This window comes from Danio aesculapii, chromosome 12 (genome assembly GCF_903798145.1).
Source record: "Danio aesculapii chromosome 12, fDanAes4.1, whole genome shotgun sequence".
Taxonomy (NCBI): domain Eukaryota; kingdom Metazoa; phylum Chordata; class Actinopteri; order Cypriniformes; family Danionidae; genus Danio; species Danio aesculapii.
The window spans coordinates 21,615,269-21,632,260 of record NC_079446.1 but is presented as its reverse complement, the minus strand read 5'-3'; the positions used below and the strand labels follow the sequence as shown (position 1 = coordinate 21,632,260).

At 34.5% G+C, this 16,992-nt stretch overlaps 1 protein-coding gene across 1 annotated transcript; it reads left to right on the top strand.

The window, feature by feature from the left end:
• The first annotated feature begins 477 nt into the window (after nucleotides 1–477).
• Nucleotides 478–16,875, top strand: mfsd8 (major facilitator superfamily domain containing 8). Its single transcript, XM_056469656.1, has 12 exons — nucleotides 478–821; nucleotides 2,283–2,356; nucleotides 2,772–2,815; nucleotides 7,907–8,147; nucleotides 8,616–8,729; nucleotides 9,732–9,876; nucleotides 10,264–10,322; nucleotides 12,110–12,218; nucleotides 12,296–12,430; nucleotides 12,852–12,955; nucleotides 15,164–15,390; nucleotides 15,468–16,875. Exons 1-12 carry the CDS (start codon nucleotides 766–768, stop codon nucleotides 15,672–15,674), a joined length of 1,515 nt encoding a protein of 504 aa, XP_056325631.1. The 5' UTR covers nucleotides 478–765; the 3' UTR covers nucleotides 15,675–16,875.
• Nucleotides 16,876–16,992: the final 117 nt, after the last annotated feature.

Here is a 16,992-nt window from a genome sequence, read left to right as displayed (position 1 = left end):
TTTCCCAGTGATGGGTTGCAGCTGGAAGGGCATTTGCTGCGTAAAACATATGCTGGATAAATTGGCGGTTAATTACGCTGTGGTGACCCCAGATTAATAAAGGGACTAAGCCGAAAAGAAAATGAATGAATGAATGAATGAAAGAAAGCATCTTGTAAATCTATTTAAATTATTTGTTTTTTTTAAACATAATTAATAACTAAGAATGATATATAAACTATTCTGTTTTAAAACTAAATCTTTACCTAATTTGACTGCTAGACTTCTCTTTGAATAGGGGACACATTTGAGCAGATGTAGTAAACATCAAACTTCTGTTTTTTAGGCCCTCATCATAAAAAAATATGATAGAAAATGTTGTTATATCATGTATAGGTATAATTTATACTTCTAGGTATTTATTTGGGGGCCCTAAGCAGCCGCTTAATCTTTGGACGATGCTGAAGGGCTTTTATTTTGAAGCCGCAGCGGTTGTTTTTCTGTTTCTCTATGGTTTCTCTCTGTTCACGTGTGTTTCAAGTTTACGCTGAATCAACAACACCTATGGACTTTAGACGGCGCCGTTCGGAATAACGCTAAATTACTCCTACACTGCTCTACTACAAACCGCTACAATGGGAATATTATACATCGATCTGCAGGCGTTTTCGACATACGTACTGTGCAGCTCCAGACAGTTTTCAGTCATGTTGAAGTAATTATAAACAACAAGAACTGCGCTTCAATGAGCTTTCATTTCCAGGAGCTGCTTAGTCACTAATAATAATGCCACTTGAGGAGTCCGATGAAAACACTCCGCTTCTCAGAGGCGAGATTATAAGGTAACGTTAACTTGTGATAATTGTATAATTTATAACGTAAAATGTCACGACTTTATGTTAATAATGCTCCGAATTTAGATATGAATTGCAAGTATTTGGCTTGAGCATTCAAACTAACAATGTTGCCTGTGTTCCACGTCACAAGGGCACTTTTGTCACTAATGCTCATAACATGATAAGTCTAAAATAGATTAAGCTCAATAAGGAGAGATATGAATGATATCCATTGAGGTAAAGTTGGTTTTACATTCACACATTTATCCAGTGACAACTTGTCATGCTTTCTTGTTTACCATGGTACTTTGAATATTGGGTCTAAAATCACATGCAAATATGACTTTAAAACAACATTAGCACTGTTTCTTTGACCGTGAACAATGTTGTAATTTGATAGTCGTTGGCTGCTAATACGATTTCACTATTTTGAATTTGCAAATAATACTTTTCTGAAATGATATTATTAGGGGAAAGTCTGAACGTGCTAATATAAAACCAACTTTACCTAAATATAATATATTTCATATATAAGCAGCCGTTGTCGTAATTCAGATTTAAAGGGACAGTTCACCTAAAAATTTAAATTCTGTCGTCATTTACTCACCCTTGTGTAAAATCTGTTTAAGTTTCTTTCTTCTGTTGAAAGCAAAGTAAGATATTCTGAAGAAAGCTGAAAACCTTTGACTTATTATTCGTTCTTACTTTTGTGGAAGTCAGTGGTTACAGGTTTTTAGCTTTTGTCACAATATCTTCTCTACTGTTCAGCATAGGAAAGGAACTCATAAAGGTTTAATTGAGGTAAAGTTGGTTTTATATTCGCACATTCATCCAGTGACAACTTCTGACATGCTTTCTATAGTGTTTACCATGGTACTTTGAATTTTGGGTCTAAAATCATAAGCAAGAATGACTTCAAAACAACATTAGCACTGTTTATTTGACTGTGAACAATGTTGTAATTTGATAGTCGTTGGATGCTAAAACGATTTCACTATTTAGAATTACCAAATAATACTTTTCTGAACTGATATTATTAAGGAGAAAGTCAGAATGAGCGGATATAAAGCCAACTTTACCTCAGTAAAATGTATTTCATATATAAGGAACCATTGTTGTAATTCAGATTTTTAACAAAATTCAGTTTGAAAATTCTGTCATTTACTCACCCTTCACTTGTGTAAACTCTGTCTGAATTTCTTTATTCTGTTGAAAGCAAAGTAAGATATTCTGAAGAAAGCTGAAAACCTTTGACTTATTATTCGTTCTTACTTCTTTGGAAGTCAGTGGTTACCGGTTTTCAGCTTTCGTTACAATATCTTCTCTATTGTTCAGCATAAGGAAGAAACTCATAAAGGTTTATAACCACTTGAGTATGAGTAAATGTTTGAGTGAACTATCTCTTTAATGCACAGAATAATTGAAAAAATATAGACTGAAATGTAAAACTTTCTTTTTTATTTTAAGTGATGGAGATACTGACAGAAGCAGATGGAGATCCATCAGGGTCATGTACTTCACCATGTTCCTTAGCAGTGTTGGTAAGAGAAAAACATGTTTGCACATCAACATTACCTGTCAGATCAGTTAACATTTGCCTTGCAGCTTTTGTGAAGATGCATTCTGCAGTCTGGTTCAATGAACTTAAAAATACCCATTCAGTTTAGAGTGGAAAACCTGCTGTAACTTGCCAAATCATTTTGCAGTGTCAGGACGTGTTTAACTGTGCAATTCCACATTTTATGCCTTCAAACCTCATAAAAGAGGTAAAGGTGTAATTAGAAGCTTGCTGTATGCATAGCTGTTTTCCTAGGTAGCAGAATAATTGTTATTTGCATTATTTGCAGGTTAATTGCATTGCTGTATAGTACAAAATATAAGCACATTTAATGTTTGTATTAGTAATAGCTTTTTTATTTATTTATTTATTTATTTTTTCATTCTTTTTTTTTGTAGGTTTTACAATTGTCATCACTTCAATTTGGCCCTATCTGAAGAAAGTAAGTTATTTGCATTTATATATTCAATATGGGGTTTATGCAGAAGTAAGCACTAGGACTTTTAATTTTGCAGTAACGTGGATCAAACGTTTGTGGTTAACTGGATGCAATTACAAAGTCGGCGCGTTTAAAGTCTGTTTTCTTTAAAAATCAGTGATCTTCACGTCCTGATGGATATACGATTTAAAATGGGTCTCAGAATGTACAGGAAGCACTGCATTAAATGATATTTTTCCGTGCCATGTCTTTAAAATATGGAAATTTATTTTACTCCAGTACTTTCAATGGAGTTTCTGTGCTCGTCTGCTGATCTTGACGGGCGCGTGCATGTAAACGGCTTTTCATCTCAGTTTACGCTTCAACGACTAAACGAATGCTGAAGTCTATTTAACTGATTATATTTTAATTACATTACAACATCGATGCTGTAAACTCGCATTAATCGTTCACCGGAAGTTTATCCGTATGGGAAGAAACACTAGCTGTGCATATACCCTATTGCATTGCACTTAGGAAGTTAAATGTTTTATAAGCTCATGCATTTCTTGTTAATCAAACCCTCAACTGTGGTGTTACTAGCTACAGTCTTGTGTTTGATTTACAGTAATTTGTGTCATTTGAGTTTTGTTTATTAATTTGTATTGCGTTTTTAATTACTTTTTTATATTCTACCTAAAGCAGTACTAGCCCTCCTAACTGCCTTGCACAAAACATGAGTGAAATAATGTACCACTGTCATTCTGACTTGTGCTTCATATTCATCACAATAATAAATCATCTCATTTTAATACATTTTATTTGATTAGAAACTTCATCTGAAAATGGGTAAACATAATATTTAAAAGATGTGAAAATATCAGTAAGTAAATTACCATTAATTCAATGACAATAATGTCATGGTTTTTGAATCAAGTGTTATTGGAATTCTTGGAATCTTTTTTAATGAAGAGAATTACCTGTGCTGTTTTCTTGAAAAAATGGAAGTGAAAAAGGGAAGTAGTTACAGTATATACATTTCATTTCAAAGAAGCGTGTCTTAGAATGATAAGTTGCTTGACAGAAACTCGACTTCTCAGTTTTAAATTCAGTGAACTTCAGTTTAACCATCTGTTGGGGTTTAAATTTGAAGATTTGTTCCTCAAATACATCTTCTGTGCAGACTTTGCAGAAGTGTGAGCTGAAGAACAGCAATAGGCACATACGCTACTGGAGGACCATTGTCCTGCAAAGCCTTATCCGCTTGTTAAGTCGTGACGTATCGGTGACGTATGGAATACTGTTTTCGGGTTCAAGCTGCTACTCATTTGAATTGAGAAAATATTCGTTTATGAGCATATTTTATTCATATCACACATTAAAGTTAATTTTATATAAGTGAATTTTATATAGCGTACACATCAGTCTCTGGGCTTGCTGCATCACAAATACCAAAATTGTAACAATTTATTTAAAAAAAAATCACTTTATATCAGGCATGGACAAATATATTGCGATCGTGAGTTTCGAATGTATTACATCACTTTGTAAACGTTTGTTATTACCATTTGATGAGTCTCCCCATACAGTGTTTTTGATATAGCGCTTAAACCTGGAAGCCGCTTCGCGTGACGTCAAACTTAACAAGCGGATTAGTGCCAATCCTCATTAATAAGGGCTGCACAATATATCGTTTCAGCATCGATATCACAATGTGCGATTCCGCAATAGTCACATAGCAGGATGTCAAGCAATTCAAAACCACTTGAGCAAAGATTAATTGTATAATTATTTCTACAATGAAGACAATAAGTGAATGTTTTTTATTACATTACTATGTTATTTTTCATTATTACGTTACATTGTTATTTTACATTATTATTCTTTTACATTTTATTAGAATTTCTGTCCCTTAGTCGATACTGTTTGATTCCACCGGAAATCATAAAGCACAGTTTATTTCGTATTTATATTTGTTGTATTATTTTCATCTGTGCTTTATTTTATTTTGTGTATACATGTGTGATTTCAGGTATAAAGTAATTGAATAATCAAATGTAAAATAATACTGAATAGTCTTAGTTTTATAAACAATTTAATACAATAAATTACTAACGGTAAAAAACTTACAAAATGTTACAAATGGTACAATTTGTTATCCCTAAATGCTTTTAAAACCCTCACACAGTCACAGGCCTCAAAAAAAAAAACACTTGGAAAGTGATGAATGTGAATTATAATCCAGACTCAACATTGCGTATAATTGTGATATTGATGTAGAAATGATATACTGTGCATGATAAATGTGTGTCAATTTATTCATTTTATGCAGATTCCCTCTCATAAATAAATCATCCCAATCAATGTAAAATTATGAATTCCTTCCAAATTAAGTCATGTTGTGAAATTATATTTATATTGCAATATACATCACAAAAACAAAATATTGGTCGGCGCAAATAGCCTAATGGTTAGCACGTCGACACATAGCACCGAGATGCGCACGGTGATCCGAGTTCGATTCCCGGCTCAAGGTCCTTTGCCAGCCCATCCCCTCTCTCTGCTCCCCATACCTTCCTGTCTGTAAATCTCCACTCTCCTATCAAAAATAAAGGTGAAAACCCCTAAAAAAAAATAAATAAATCAATATTGCAATGACAGTTTTTCGCATTATTGTGCAGCCCTATCATCAGTTACACCTGCCTGTAGCTTTCTAGTGATCTTGAAAAAATGATTAGCTGGTTCAGGTGTACTTGATTAGGGTTGGAGTGAAAGGATTTTCGAAAAAGTTATTGGGGGCAATAAAAATGTTTCTTTAAATTATTACTATTGCTTTTACATTTATTTAAAAAAATAAATTTAGTCAAACATTTAGGAGCACAGTTGACAGTTTTATATTGGCATTTTATATATATTTAATTTTTATATATATATATATATCTCTCTCTCTCTCTCTCTCTCTCTCTCTCTCTCTCTCTCTCTCTCTCTCTCTCTCTCTCTCTCTCTCTCTCTATATATATATATGTATGTATGTATGTATGTATGTATGTATGTATGTATGTATGTATGTATGTATGTATGTATGTATGTATTTGTATATATATATATATATATATATATATATATATATATATATATATATATATGTCTATGTGTGTGTATATATATGTCTATGTGTGTGTATATATATAATATATACTCTGTGTGTAAAATATAATATATACTCTGTGTGTAAAATATAATATGTATATATCTGTGTGTACCTATCTATATCTATATATATCTATATCTACATATCTATATACCTACTTCTTATTTTGACTTTATTTTATTGTAAGTTAAGCTGCAGTGATATATATATATATATTTTTTTTTCTCCTTAAACCACAACAAATCCATAGAAATTTAAAGGATTAAGAACAGAAAAATGAAAAAAATTTTTGCTCACACACATTGACTACGTTTACATGGACACCAATTATCCGAATTTAATATGATTAAGACGAATGTCTGATTAAGAGTCTACCATGTAAACAACGATTTTTGATTACCTTAATCCAACTAAAGTCATAATCTAAACAGAAATCTAATTAAGATATGCATTATTGATGTGCAGTACAGACATGTAAACACTTTAATCAAACTATTACCGTTGTGTCGGATTTTCTTAGCATTTTGCGATAGGATAGTCTATACACACACGGCTGGTTGACACTATTCTCTGCACTTATGGAGTCAGTGGACCACAGACCACAGACACCTGCATCGACAAATGCGGAAGTTTTTTTCCCTATACGGTGTGCGGGATCAAATTCCATTAAAAAAACACTCCTCCAGCAGTTCATACTCGCATCCAATAACTCGTCTGTCACGGGGGGCCATGCATACATGTTCCTGAATTAAAGTGAAAGTGCCAAACTGCAGTTAAAGTTGACAAATTAAAAAACTGCGGAGGAAATGTGGATAGCGTGGTGACACAATGACGTTAATCGAATTCTGTGCTGTAACTTGTAAATGGGATCAAGAAATTATCATATTATTATTATTACCATATTATTGTCTTTTTTAGATTAAGGCTGTAGGAGCCATTTGTTTATTTTATTTAAAGATTTGTGTTAATCTTGATTTATTTTGGAGATTTGCACCCCCTACAGGCCAGCGGAAGCTTAAAAGGCCTGGATGTGGCCTACTGGCCTGCTGGGAGCACATGGTCTTTAGACCTTACCTTCAGTGTTTGATGACCAAAGTTGTTTGATTTTGTTTATTTCATATCAGTTTTTGTTCAAACAAGCTCTACAATAAACAGCCACAAATGAAGACTTGTCGTGCCATGTATTATTTGCTAAGGAAGCGTCTAAACCCCTCAGCAGACCCAAGATGTGACTAATTTGAAATTTCAATCAAGGATAGTCACAACAAAGGCAAATAATTCTATTACTGATGTTGATGTAAACGTAGTCACTGTTAGTCTGAACCATTAAGCTACGGTCACACTGGGCTTTGTGTGTGCGAAATTCTGTCGTACGGCGCTGCGAAAAGGGGCGGGATTAAACAAGATGATTAGACATTAAAAAGCCAGCGATTTGCTCCATGTTTTAAATTTCTGTCCAGAGAGGTCCTGTTTTGATCCTCGATTGGTCTCACGCAGTCAAATGATGCGATTTCGCAGGTCAGAGTTCACCAAGCTTGAACTTTGCACCGCAGCAACATGCAAAACTTGACGCATGACCTTACGTTTGCGGTCTGACGCATTCGCGTGCGTATGAATGGAAGTCTATGGGAGAAAAAACCCAGTGTGACCGTAGCATTAGTCTGTGCAAGTTAATCTTAAAAATGATGATCTTTCTCTGTCATCAGTTTGAGTGAAATATTTCACGCCCTTCAATCCGCTAGTTTGCTGCAAATGAAACATGATAGGAGCAGTGCAAAAATAATACCCATCCCCCTGTTCAATATTCTGTTTCAGTTGAAAATGCATCATCCAACTGAAATCAAAGTCTGCAGCAAAGTCCAATTCATGTGGAAGTCCAGTTGTATTAATGGATGTTTAATTGAACTGTCAAGTCCTTTTGGTCTGTATATTGTAAGTTCATTAATCATGCTTTTTCTTTTTAGATCGATGAAAATGCTGATGCCAGTTTTTTGGGTTGGGTGGTTGCTGCATATAGTTTGGGTCAAATGGTGGCCTCGCCCTTCTTTGGATTATGGTCCAATCACAGGCCTCGGAGGGAACCTCTAGTCTGCTCTATATTCATCAACGTCTCGGCCAACATTTACTACTCCTATGTCAACCTACCTCCCTCACACAACCAGATTCACATGCTTTTGGCTCGCACATTTGTGGGTATCGGAGCAGGTAAATAAAAAAAACAACAATATTTTGAAAGAAATTAATACATAGAAATGTATTCATTAAATTGATCAAAGGTAACAGTAAAGGTATTTGTAGTACAGTATGATGTATTTCACATAAATGCTGTCTTTTAAAACTTTTTATTCATGTAACAACTCTGAAAAAAGATTACCAGGACTTTACAGAAAAGTAAATGGTACAATAATTATGCAAATAAAATGGTTTTGAGCACAAAATCTGCAAGATTCAACACAATTCAGCCTTGTTACCACTGAATAAATGCAGTTTTTAAAAAAAGAATCATACAGATTCCTTTCAATGTTCATTTTAAAAATGTAGATTTTGATAGGATTTTGATTGATAAACAATATATTGTTTAATAAATGTTTATTTGTACAACTATGCAGCACTTGCAGATGCATCAAACAAAGTCAAAGTATTTGATTTCTTTGCTGTCTTTCTGTCCTCCAGGTAATGTAGCAGTGGTGAGGTCCTACGTGGCTGGTGCCACTTCCCTGAAGGAGAGAACCAGTGCAATGGCGAACATGAGTGCCTGTCAAGCTCTCGGCTTTATACTCGGCCCAGGTCTGTGTAAAGTTATTTGCAGTATGCATTAACATTTAAATAGCTAAAATACAATTTGTTACCTTAATGAAGGCAAGTCAGTTAGAATGCGTCGGTGCATGCGTACAGTTTTTAGTACACTGGCCCTGTTAATAAAGGCTTTTTAAAGTCCATGTACAATCAGAATTGACAATGTTTATTTTTGCTAGCTCACATTGTGAGAAGGACCGTCACTCCAAAGCAAAAGCAAATGATCAGATTTGATTGAAGATTATCTAAAAAAAAAAAGATCTTAAATCAAATTCAGACCAATGGCTTCCATGTGTGGAGTGGCCATCCTTTTGTTGAATTCTTTTCTGTTGGCTTCCATAGCAACTGTATATCAGTGGTCTTAACCATGCCCCTTTTACCATTAGTTTGCTATGAGTGAATGATGTGCAAACCAAAGCACCACCCTCTACTCAATATTCAGTTTCAGTTGGAAACTCATTAACATACTAAAATAAAAGTCTCAGCAACGTCAAGTTCACGCAGACTTTTTAGACTTATTTGCTTGCTTAACAGAATCCCTAACCAAAGAGCACCGATACATTATTTAGTCCTGAAGTTCCTTTTTTTTTGCCTTGGATGTTAGAACCCTTCTCTTTCTTAGACACAGTGACATTAAAGTACAGAATGGCTCTTTATGGATTGTCTTCAACATTCTATAAAGCAGTGGTTCTCAATTCCGGTCCTTGGGTCCCCCCACCCTGCACATTTTGTATGTCTTTATTATTTGACACAGGGATCAGTTCATGGATCTTTCTGTTAATGAACTGATGATCTGATTTAGGTGTCTTCAGTAAGAAAGACATACAAAATGTGCAGGGCGGGGGGCTTTGGGACCCGAATTGAGAACCACTTCTATAAGCATTGTTTTTTATTTGTGATAGAAAGGTAGAGAGAGGCTCTCTAGTTAATCTACACACATTCTTCCATAGCCCCTTTAATAAAGTGAATTAACATAATTTGTCCTTTTTCCAGCTCTGCAGGCCGTATTGTCATTCATTGGAGAAACCGGCGTGAGTGTGGATGTCATCAAGCTTCAGGTTAATATGTACACGGCTCCAGCGCTGTTGGCGGCCTGCTTTGGGGTCATTAACATTCTGCTGGTTATTTTAGTCTTGAGGTAATAATTTACCCTAAGTTTTTACAGCATCTGACAGCCGCACTGTAGTATGATGTACTAAAGTATGTAGTAAATGATAACATTTAAATATTAATACACTGAGTGTTTGATTTTGTTTTTAAATACCGGTTTGCATACTACACCGTAAAGAAAAGTCGACTCAACTTAAAATTTTAAGGCAACCAGCTTCAGGACATTTTTAAGTTTACATAACTTAAATTGAGTCAAGTGCAGTACTTGGGTTGAAAGTGGAGTCAACTCAAAAAAGCTCTGCAGCAAGTTGACTTACAATTTGGAGTTGAGTCAACTTTTTTTGTTTTACAGTGTATGTGAATGTACTTGATTTAAATCCAATCTATAGAATTGAAAAAGCTTTTATTGATTTAGGGAGCACTCTGTGGATGACCATGGGAACAGAATCCGTCCTATTAACTACACTCCAGAAGGCAAGTCCTGTAAATGTTTTCGAATTCTTTAGCCACCCACCCAATACACACCCAATTAAATTACCACAGATATGCTAGATGAGTTTATAGGTCAGGTATAAACACTGATATCGAAGGTAGTGATCACATCAAAGTAAATGACGTTTTGAAAGAAGCGTAATGCTTTAAATGAAGTTATCAGTTTCAAGAAAATATTAAACATGCATTTGCCTCTGAATCATTTATTCAAGCGAGAAATTACCCTCCCCCCAAAAAAAACACTGATTTAAATATATATGATTGAGTCATTGATTGATCAACTGTTAAATAATTAGATATTGAAAAAAACTTTTTTTTTTTTTTTGGAAAATAGATTGCAGCGACACAGTGGCTCAGCGGTTAGCACTGTTGCCTCACAGCAAGAAGGTCGCTGGTTCAAATCCCGGCTGGGCCAGTTGACATTTTTGTGTGGAGTTTGCATGTTCTCTACTAGGACTGCACAATATATTGTTCCGGCATCGATATCGCAATGTGCACATTCGCAATAGTCACATTGCAATATGTGCAATGTTGAGTCTTAGTTGACCAGGAGCTACAGAATTACTGTATAACAAGATTATTTCACTTGTTGTTATTATTATTTACTTGTTTTAAGAAACAACAAATTTGGACTTATTTCTTCTTAAGTTAAAAACAAAACAATATTTTTACTTGATATAAGAATTTTAAGATATTTGGACTAGAAAATATCTTTACTGTTAGAGTCCCCAGAAAACCATCAAATAGTGCTGTTCAAAACATATTGTGAAACTATTCGTATCCCAATATTTATTGCAGAAAAATTAAACCTTGCAATATCAGATTTTTTCAAGATCGTGCAGCCCTATTCTCCACACAAATTGGCCATAGTGTATGGGTGTTTCCCAGTACTGGGTTGCCACTGGAAGGCATAAAATTGCATAAAAACAGGGGTTCTAAACCTTTTTCACTTCGGGGCCCACTTCTTTCTCCAATCAATTTTTGAAGGCCCACCTGTCTGACATTTTCTCTATGAAATGCTTTTTTAAACCTTTATTTATTAACAATTATTATTAACAATTTATATATATATATATATATATATATATATATATATATATATATATATATATATATATATATATATATATATATATATATAATTTTAAAAAAAAATTTTTAAGAATATATTCTATAGTGATATATTCTATATTTGTCTACTATTCAAAAATAAACAGCCAAATGTAAAATACAGTCTAAAAACAGCCTAAATCTGTTGAAACGCATCAATCTGATGGCGGTTGAGTTTGCTGCTGGGTATTATTGGGAGATCCCTGACAGGAACAGTGAACAGCTCCACCAGAGTGCTTCTAAAGCTCATATGCAAGTTTATATTATAAAACACTCAAATGACTTTAATTTGGACAACTATGCAGATATATTAAATGGTTTACACAAAAATACACAGATACTTTTGCTTTAGCCCACTGGTTGAGAATCCCTGGCGTATTACATACTGGAATAGTTGGCGGTTCATTCCACTGCGGTTACTCCTGATAAATAATGTACTAAGCCAAAGGAAAATGAATAAATTTAATGAATGAAAATAGATTGCAAAAAAAAAGTAGTCAGAAGAGCTATTTAGAGTTGGAAAATCATAACTTTTATTTTAAACAGAAAATGTTGATTTTTAGTTTATTCAGAATTGTACAGCTTTATTTTAACAGTATACTTATGCATTGCCATTGTGTTCAGTGTTTTAAAGTAGTCCATCATCTTTCTGCCCTCAGAGAGAGTAGATGTGACTCCAGAGGTTCAAGGTAATATCGACCAGATCGCAGTGTTCACATCTAACATCCTTTTCTTCATTATTCTCTTCATTTTTGCTGTGTTTGAAACGTAAGTGGTGATCCTCAAATCTTCACTCATATTTAAGTTTAATGCTTATTTTAATTATGTGCATCGTTTGCCTGCAGTATATCTACTCCTCTGTCAATGGACATGTTTGCATGGACAAGAAAGGAAGCTGTTTTGTATAATGGCATCATATTGGCTGCCATTGGCTTTGAGTCCATCCTCGTCTTTCTGGTGGTAAAAGTAGTTTCAGCACGGTAAGAAAGAAAATTTATGATTTAGATTTTTAATAGCTTAATACTAATGAAATGTAGGCTATTAGATATATACTGACAGCGTTTTGCTGTATTTCTAAATTGCAGTATTATCCCAAAATGCTTTTCAAAATCACACCCCGTTTTTCACAACCAGATAAAGTTACAGGTCTTTTATTTTGTCATCTTTTTTTAGCCTTGTGCATATTGGTTATAAAATGAAGCTTTTTCTGACTAATAATGGAAACTGTACTTTACTGAAGGACAGAATGCTCTGATCTCATTGTAACCAGTCATAAATCCACCTTGTGTGTTTTCTTATGATAAATCAAACATATACTTGACTGCTAGTATTTGACTTCCTCTTGTTGCACTTACAGGCTGAGTAATCTGATTTCAGATAAAATCAGTGTTTGTTTTTCAGGGTAGGAGATCGGCCACTGCTGCTTGGAGGCTTGATTCTCATATTTGTAGGGTTTTTTGTGCTGTTGCCATGGGGAAATCAATATCCTAAAATACAGTGGACAGGTAAGGAATCTCAGCAACTAAGAAAAGTTCAAATCTGCTAACTAACATCATGGTAATAGAAGTTAATAACATGTCAAATTATGTTAAAAATATACTTCCAATTGGTTAATACATATAAACATGGTCCAACACTTAAACCATGGTCTCCAGTTAACAGTTCAAAACATGCAAACAACAATCTAATGTCAACATTGTGGTAAATGTGGTAGGAAATGTTACTAACGTTTAGATTTTTTTATTAGTATAGTGTTATGATTAGCTATGTGTCATAAGATAGTGGTGACCTGCTAATTCATGTGTGAGCCATTTATATCGAAGTTGATATTTAGCCGCACCATGTTGGTGTTTCGTAACATCCAATTTTTATTAGGTGGGCTGTTAGTCCAACTCTAAACCCGCAACCTGGAGGACCAGGACATACACACATACACTATGGACAATTTAGTTTTAACCAATTTTTTTTAAACAGTTTTACCAACAAACTTCTTGCTCTGAAGCAACAGTGCTACCCGCTGTGCCACCATGCCGCCCAATTCATGCATTAACCATGTCATAAGTATGCTAGTATAGTGATAATTCATGTAAGCAACATGTTAGAAACAGACTAATAGCATGTTAAATATGTTTGGACCATGCTACCAATGTGCTAATTCAAACAAGCTATATGTAGTGAAACACGCTAACAACATGAAACAAATATGTTAGCCATGTTTAAGATAGCAATAAGCTAATTCGTGCTAGTAATGTTAAATCATGTATTCTCTTGTGTTTGAACATGCTTTACAAATGTTAAACTTTACTATTATAATTTACATCAATACAGTACCAATTAAAAGTTTTGTGCCAAAAATGTTTTACATATCAGAATTTGATATTTGTATTCCACATGATTTTTATATTGTATTAATTTATAATGTATTGAAAGATGTGGATAATTATTCTGTTTCTACAAAAATGCTAATAGATTAGCATAATATCTTAGCATTATAAAGCATAATAAAACAGTCCCACCCCTGTCCTTCAAAGCTACGCCTGATGATATCACGAATGCACACCTTCAAGACGACAATAGACAACCCACTAGTTCATGTCATCCTCCAGTTAGAAAGCTTTATAGTACTTTATAATACTACAATTCTGAACGAAAAACTGTATTATATCTAGCACGTTTTCAGTTGTGTAGTAAGCAAAACTTAAAATTTACAACGCTTTGTCTTAAAGCGACTATTGTATGCTTAGTGGTTGGCTGGCAGCGTGCAGAAGTTACACTACTTGCATGCTATTTCAGACCGAATATTCAGAGTAGTATGGTAAATAATCACAAGTTGTCATTGTTCAAAAATGTAAAGCAGGCTAGGCGGAATAGCGCTATTTACTTTTGTTAAACTAAATAAAAATCTACATTATGGATGCTGTAAAAGGTCCCTTATGAAATTAATAATAATCACATCAATCTTTTGCCGGAAGATTTCAGTGGCTGAACACTTCTGTGCATATAACCCATTCATAATACAACACAATCTACATCAGCTTGTGTGACTAAAAGAGTTTTAAAAGAGAACATTACCTGTATAAAAAAATACTTCAGCCATGGTGTCATCCTTCCTCCAGCGTGCAAAAGGTAGCTCCAATATTGATTCAGGATTTTAACATTTTTATTCAGCATTTGATTTTACTGCTGTCACTCTCTCTCATGTGCACGTGAACGCGCAAATGGTGGATCTGCACAGACGGGGTGCACAGATGTACGAAACTACATTTGTTGACAGACACTTTGAGCTGTTTATCAGAATTATGGGAATTATCAGCCGACAATATTTAATTGGATGAACATTTTTTAGATTTATGCCTCACTCAGAAATATAAAAATACATATAAATACATTTAGATCATTTACTTTCATTATTACTATTGGAATGTAAAGAGACTTTTAACCAACACAACGAAAAAAATTCCTGAAGACAATCACCTACTGCACCTTTAACACCTCATTTCTGAATAATCATGTGATTAAAGATCGAGTAATGAACTCACAGGAATAATTAACATTTAAAATTGAATCCAAACAGAGTTGTTCTTTTTTAATTGTAATAAAATGTCATACTACTACTCTAAAACACAGAACATAATAAACCCAAACCTCTGGGGGGTAGTTTATATTGCATAATAAATATATTACATTTGTATTTATCTCCTCCTTATCAACAGACATTAATAATAACACTATACCATCAATACAACTGGCACCCAACACAACCTCAAACAGTTCCCTGGAGCCCACTGGATGCCCGTCCGAACAGACCTGGTGCTTGTTCACCCCTGTAATTCATCTCTCACAGTACATCACCTCTGACATCCTGATCGGAGTGGGCTATCCCACATGCAACGTCATGTCCTACACTTTATACTCAAAGATACTGGGGCCCAAACCACAGGTAAAACACTTTCTACTAAACCTCTAACCAAATCAACATGGCGATTAAACAACTTCCCCAATTGTTTGCAAACACAGGGAGTTTACATGGGATGGCTGACTGCATCAGGAAGTGGCGCGCGGACCCTCGGGCCTGTCTTTGTTTCACACTTCTACACCATCCTGGGACCTCGCTGGGCCTTCAGTGCCATATGCGGCATAGTACTAGCTGCGATTGTTATGCTCAGCACCATGTACAAGCGTCTCGTCGCCTTCTCCATAAGGCATGGACGGATAGTGGAATGATGGCATGACTGACAGGTGCCCTCCCCACCTACTTCTTAAAGAGACAGTTCACCTAAACATAAATATGTACTCACCCTCAAGTGGTAACAAATCTTTGTGTTTTTTATTGGACACAAAAAAAGAAGATCATTTGAAGAATGTTGGAATCTGGTAGCCTTTTAATTCCATAGTAGGAACAAGAATACTATGGAAGTCAGTAGGAAGCATTTTCAGACATTCTTGACAATATCTTCTGTCCTATTCAACAGAAGTTAAGCAAATAATGACATAATTGTAGCTTATTTTTGGTGAACTCTCTCTTTATGGACATGAACTTACCCTTTAAGTGGGTCTGACTTAAACCTGTGAATGCTATTTAATACACAGTTGTATAGAATATGGCACGTTCATGCTAATCATGATTTCTTTAAAGGGATGATTCACCCAAAGCTGAAAATTCTGTCAGAATTTACTCCTTTCCTCCCTTTTCTACTTTTAAAAGAAGATATTTTGAAGAAAGCTGGAAACCTGTAACCATTGACTTCCATAGTATTTATTTTTCCTACTATGGAACTCGATCTTTACAGCTTTCTTTAAAATCTCATCATCTTTTGTGTTCAACAGAATGAAGAAACTTCTAAAGATACCACTCGAGGGAGAGTAAACAGTGAGCAAATGTTTATTTCCTTTCGGTGAACTATCCCTTTAAGTAGACTGTCTTCCATTTAAATGTAAATATCATTATATAAACTACTATTAACTAAGCTGTGAATTGATCTACTATTGGAGCAGAATGACATGAATCATGTCACCATTTAAAAACGCAGACAGTGGCACAATCTAAATAGAGCGACGTGAAGAAACCACAGTATTGACTATATTTGGCAGCTCCATGAGTTAATGAAGTATCGCAGGCTTATGCGGTTGTTTAAGCAAACACTTAACGGATTTTGATTGTTTTGGTTTTAATAATTGTTGCTAATAAACTGAATTCCTGTTACTGTTAAATATTAACACACGTTCAAATTCCTGCACTGATTGAAGTCGATGTTGAAGTTTGTTTTTAATAACACTAAGCTTAATGTACACTATGTTCTGAGCATTACTTGACTTTGGGTGCATCCTGAAGATTTAATATGATCACTGGTGATTGATGAGTGTTAAAGCACAGTATAGACTTTTCCTGAACACCTGTAATAAACTAATGTTTTTAAAGACGTGAGGTATGGTGTGCTTCCAGGAGTCTGTTTTTTTCAGCGTGTACATAATAATTTAATAATGCATTTGTTCTTCATGAAAAGATAACATCGATGAATCGATTTTTGCAATATTCACATGA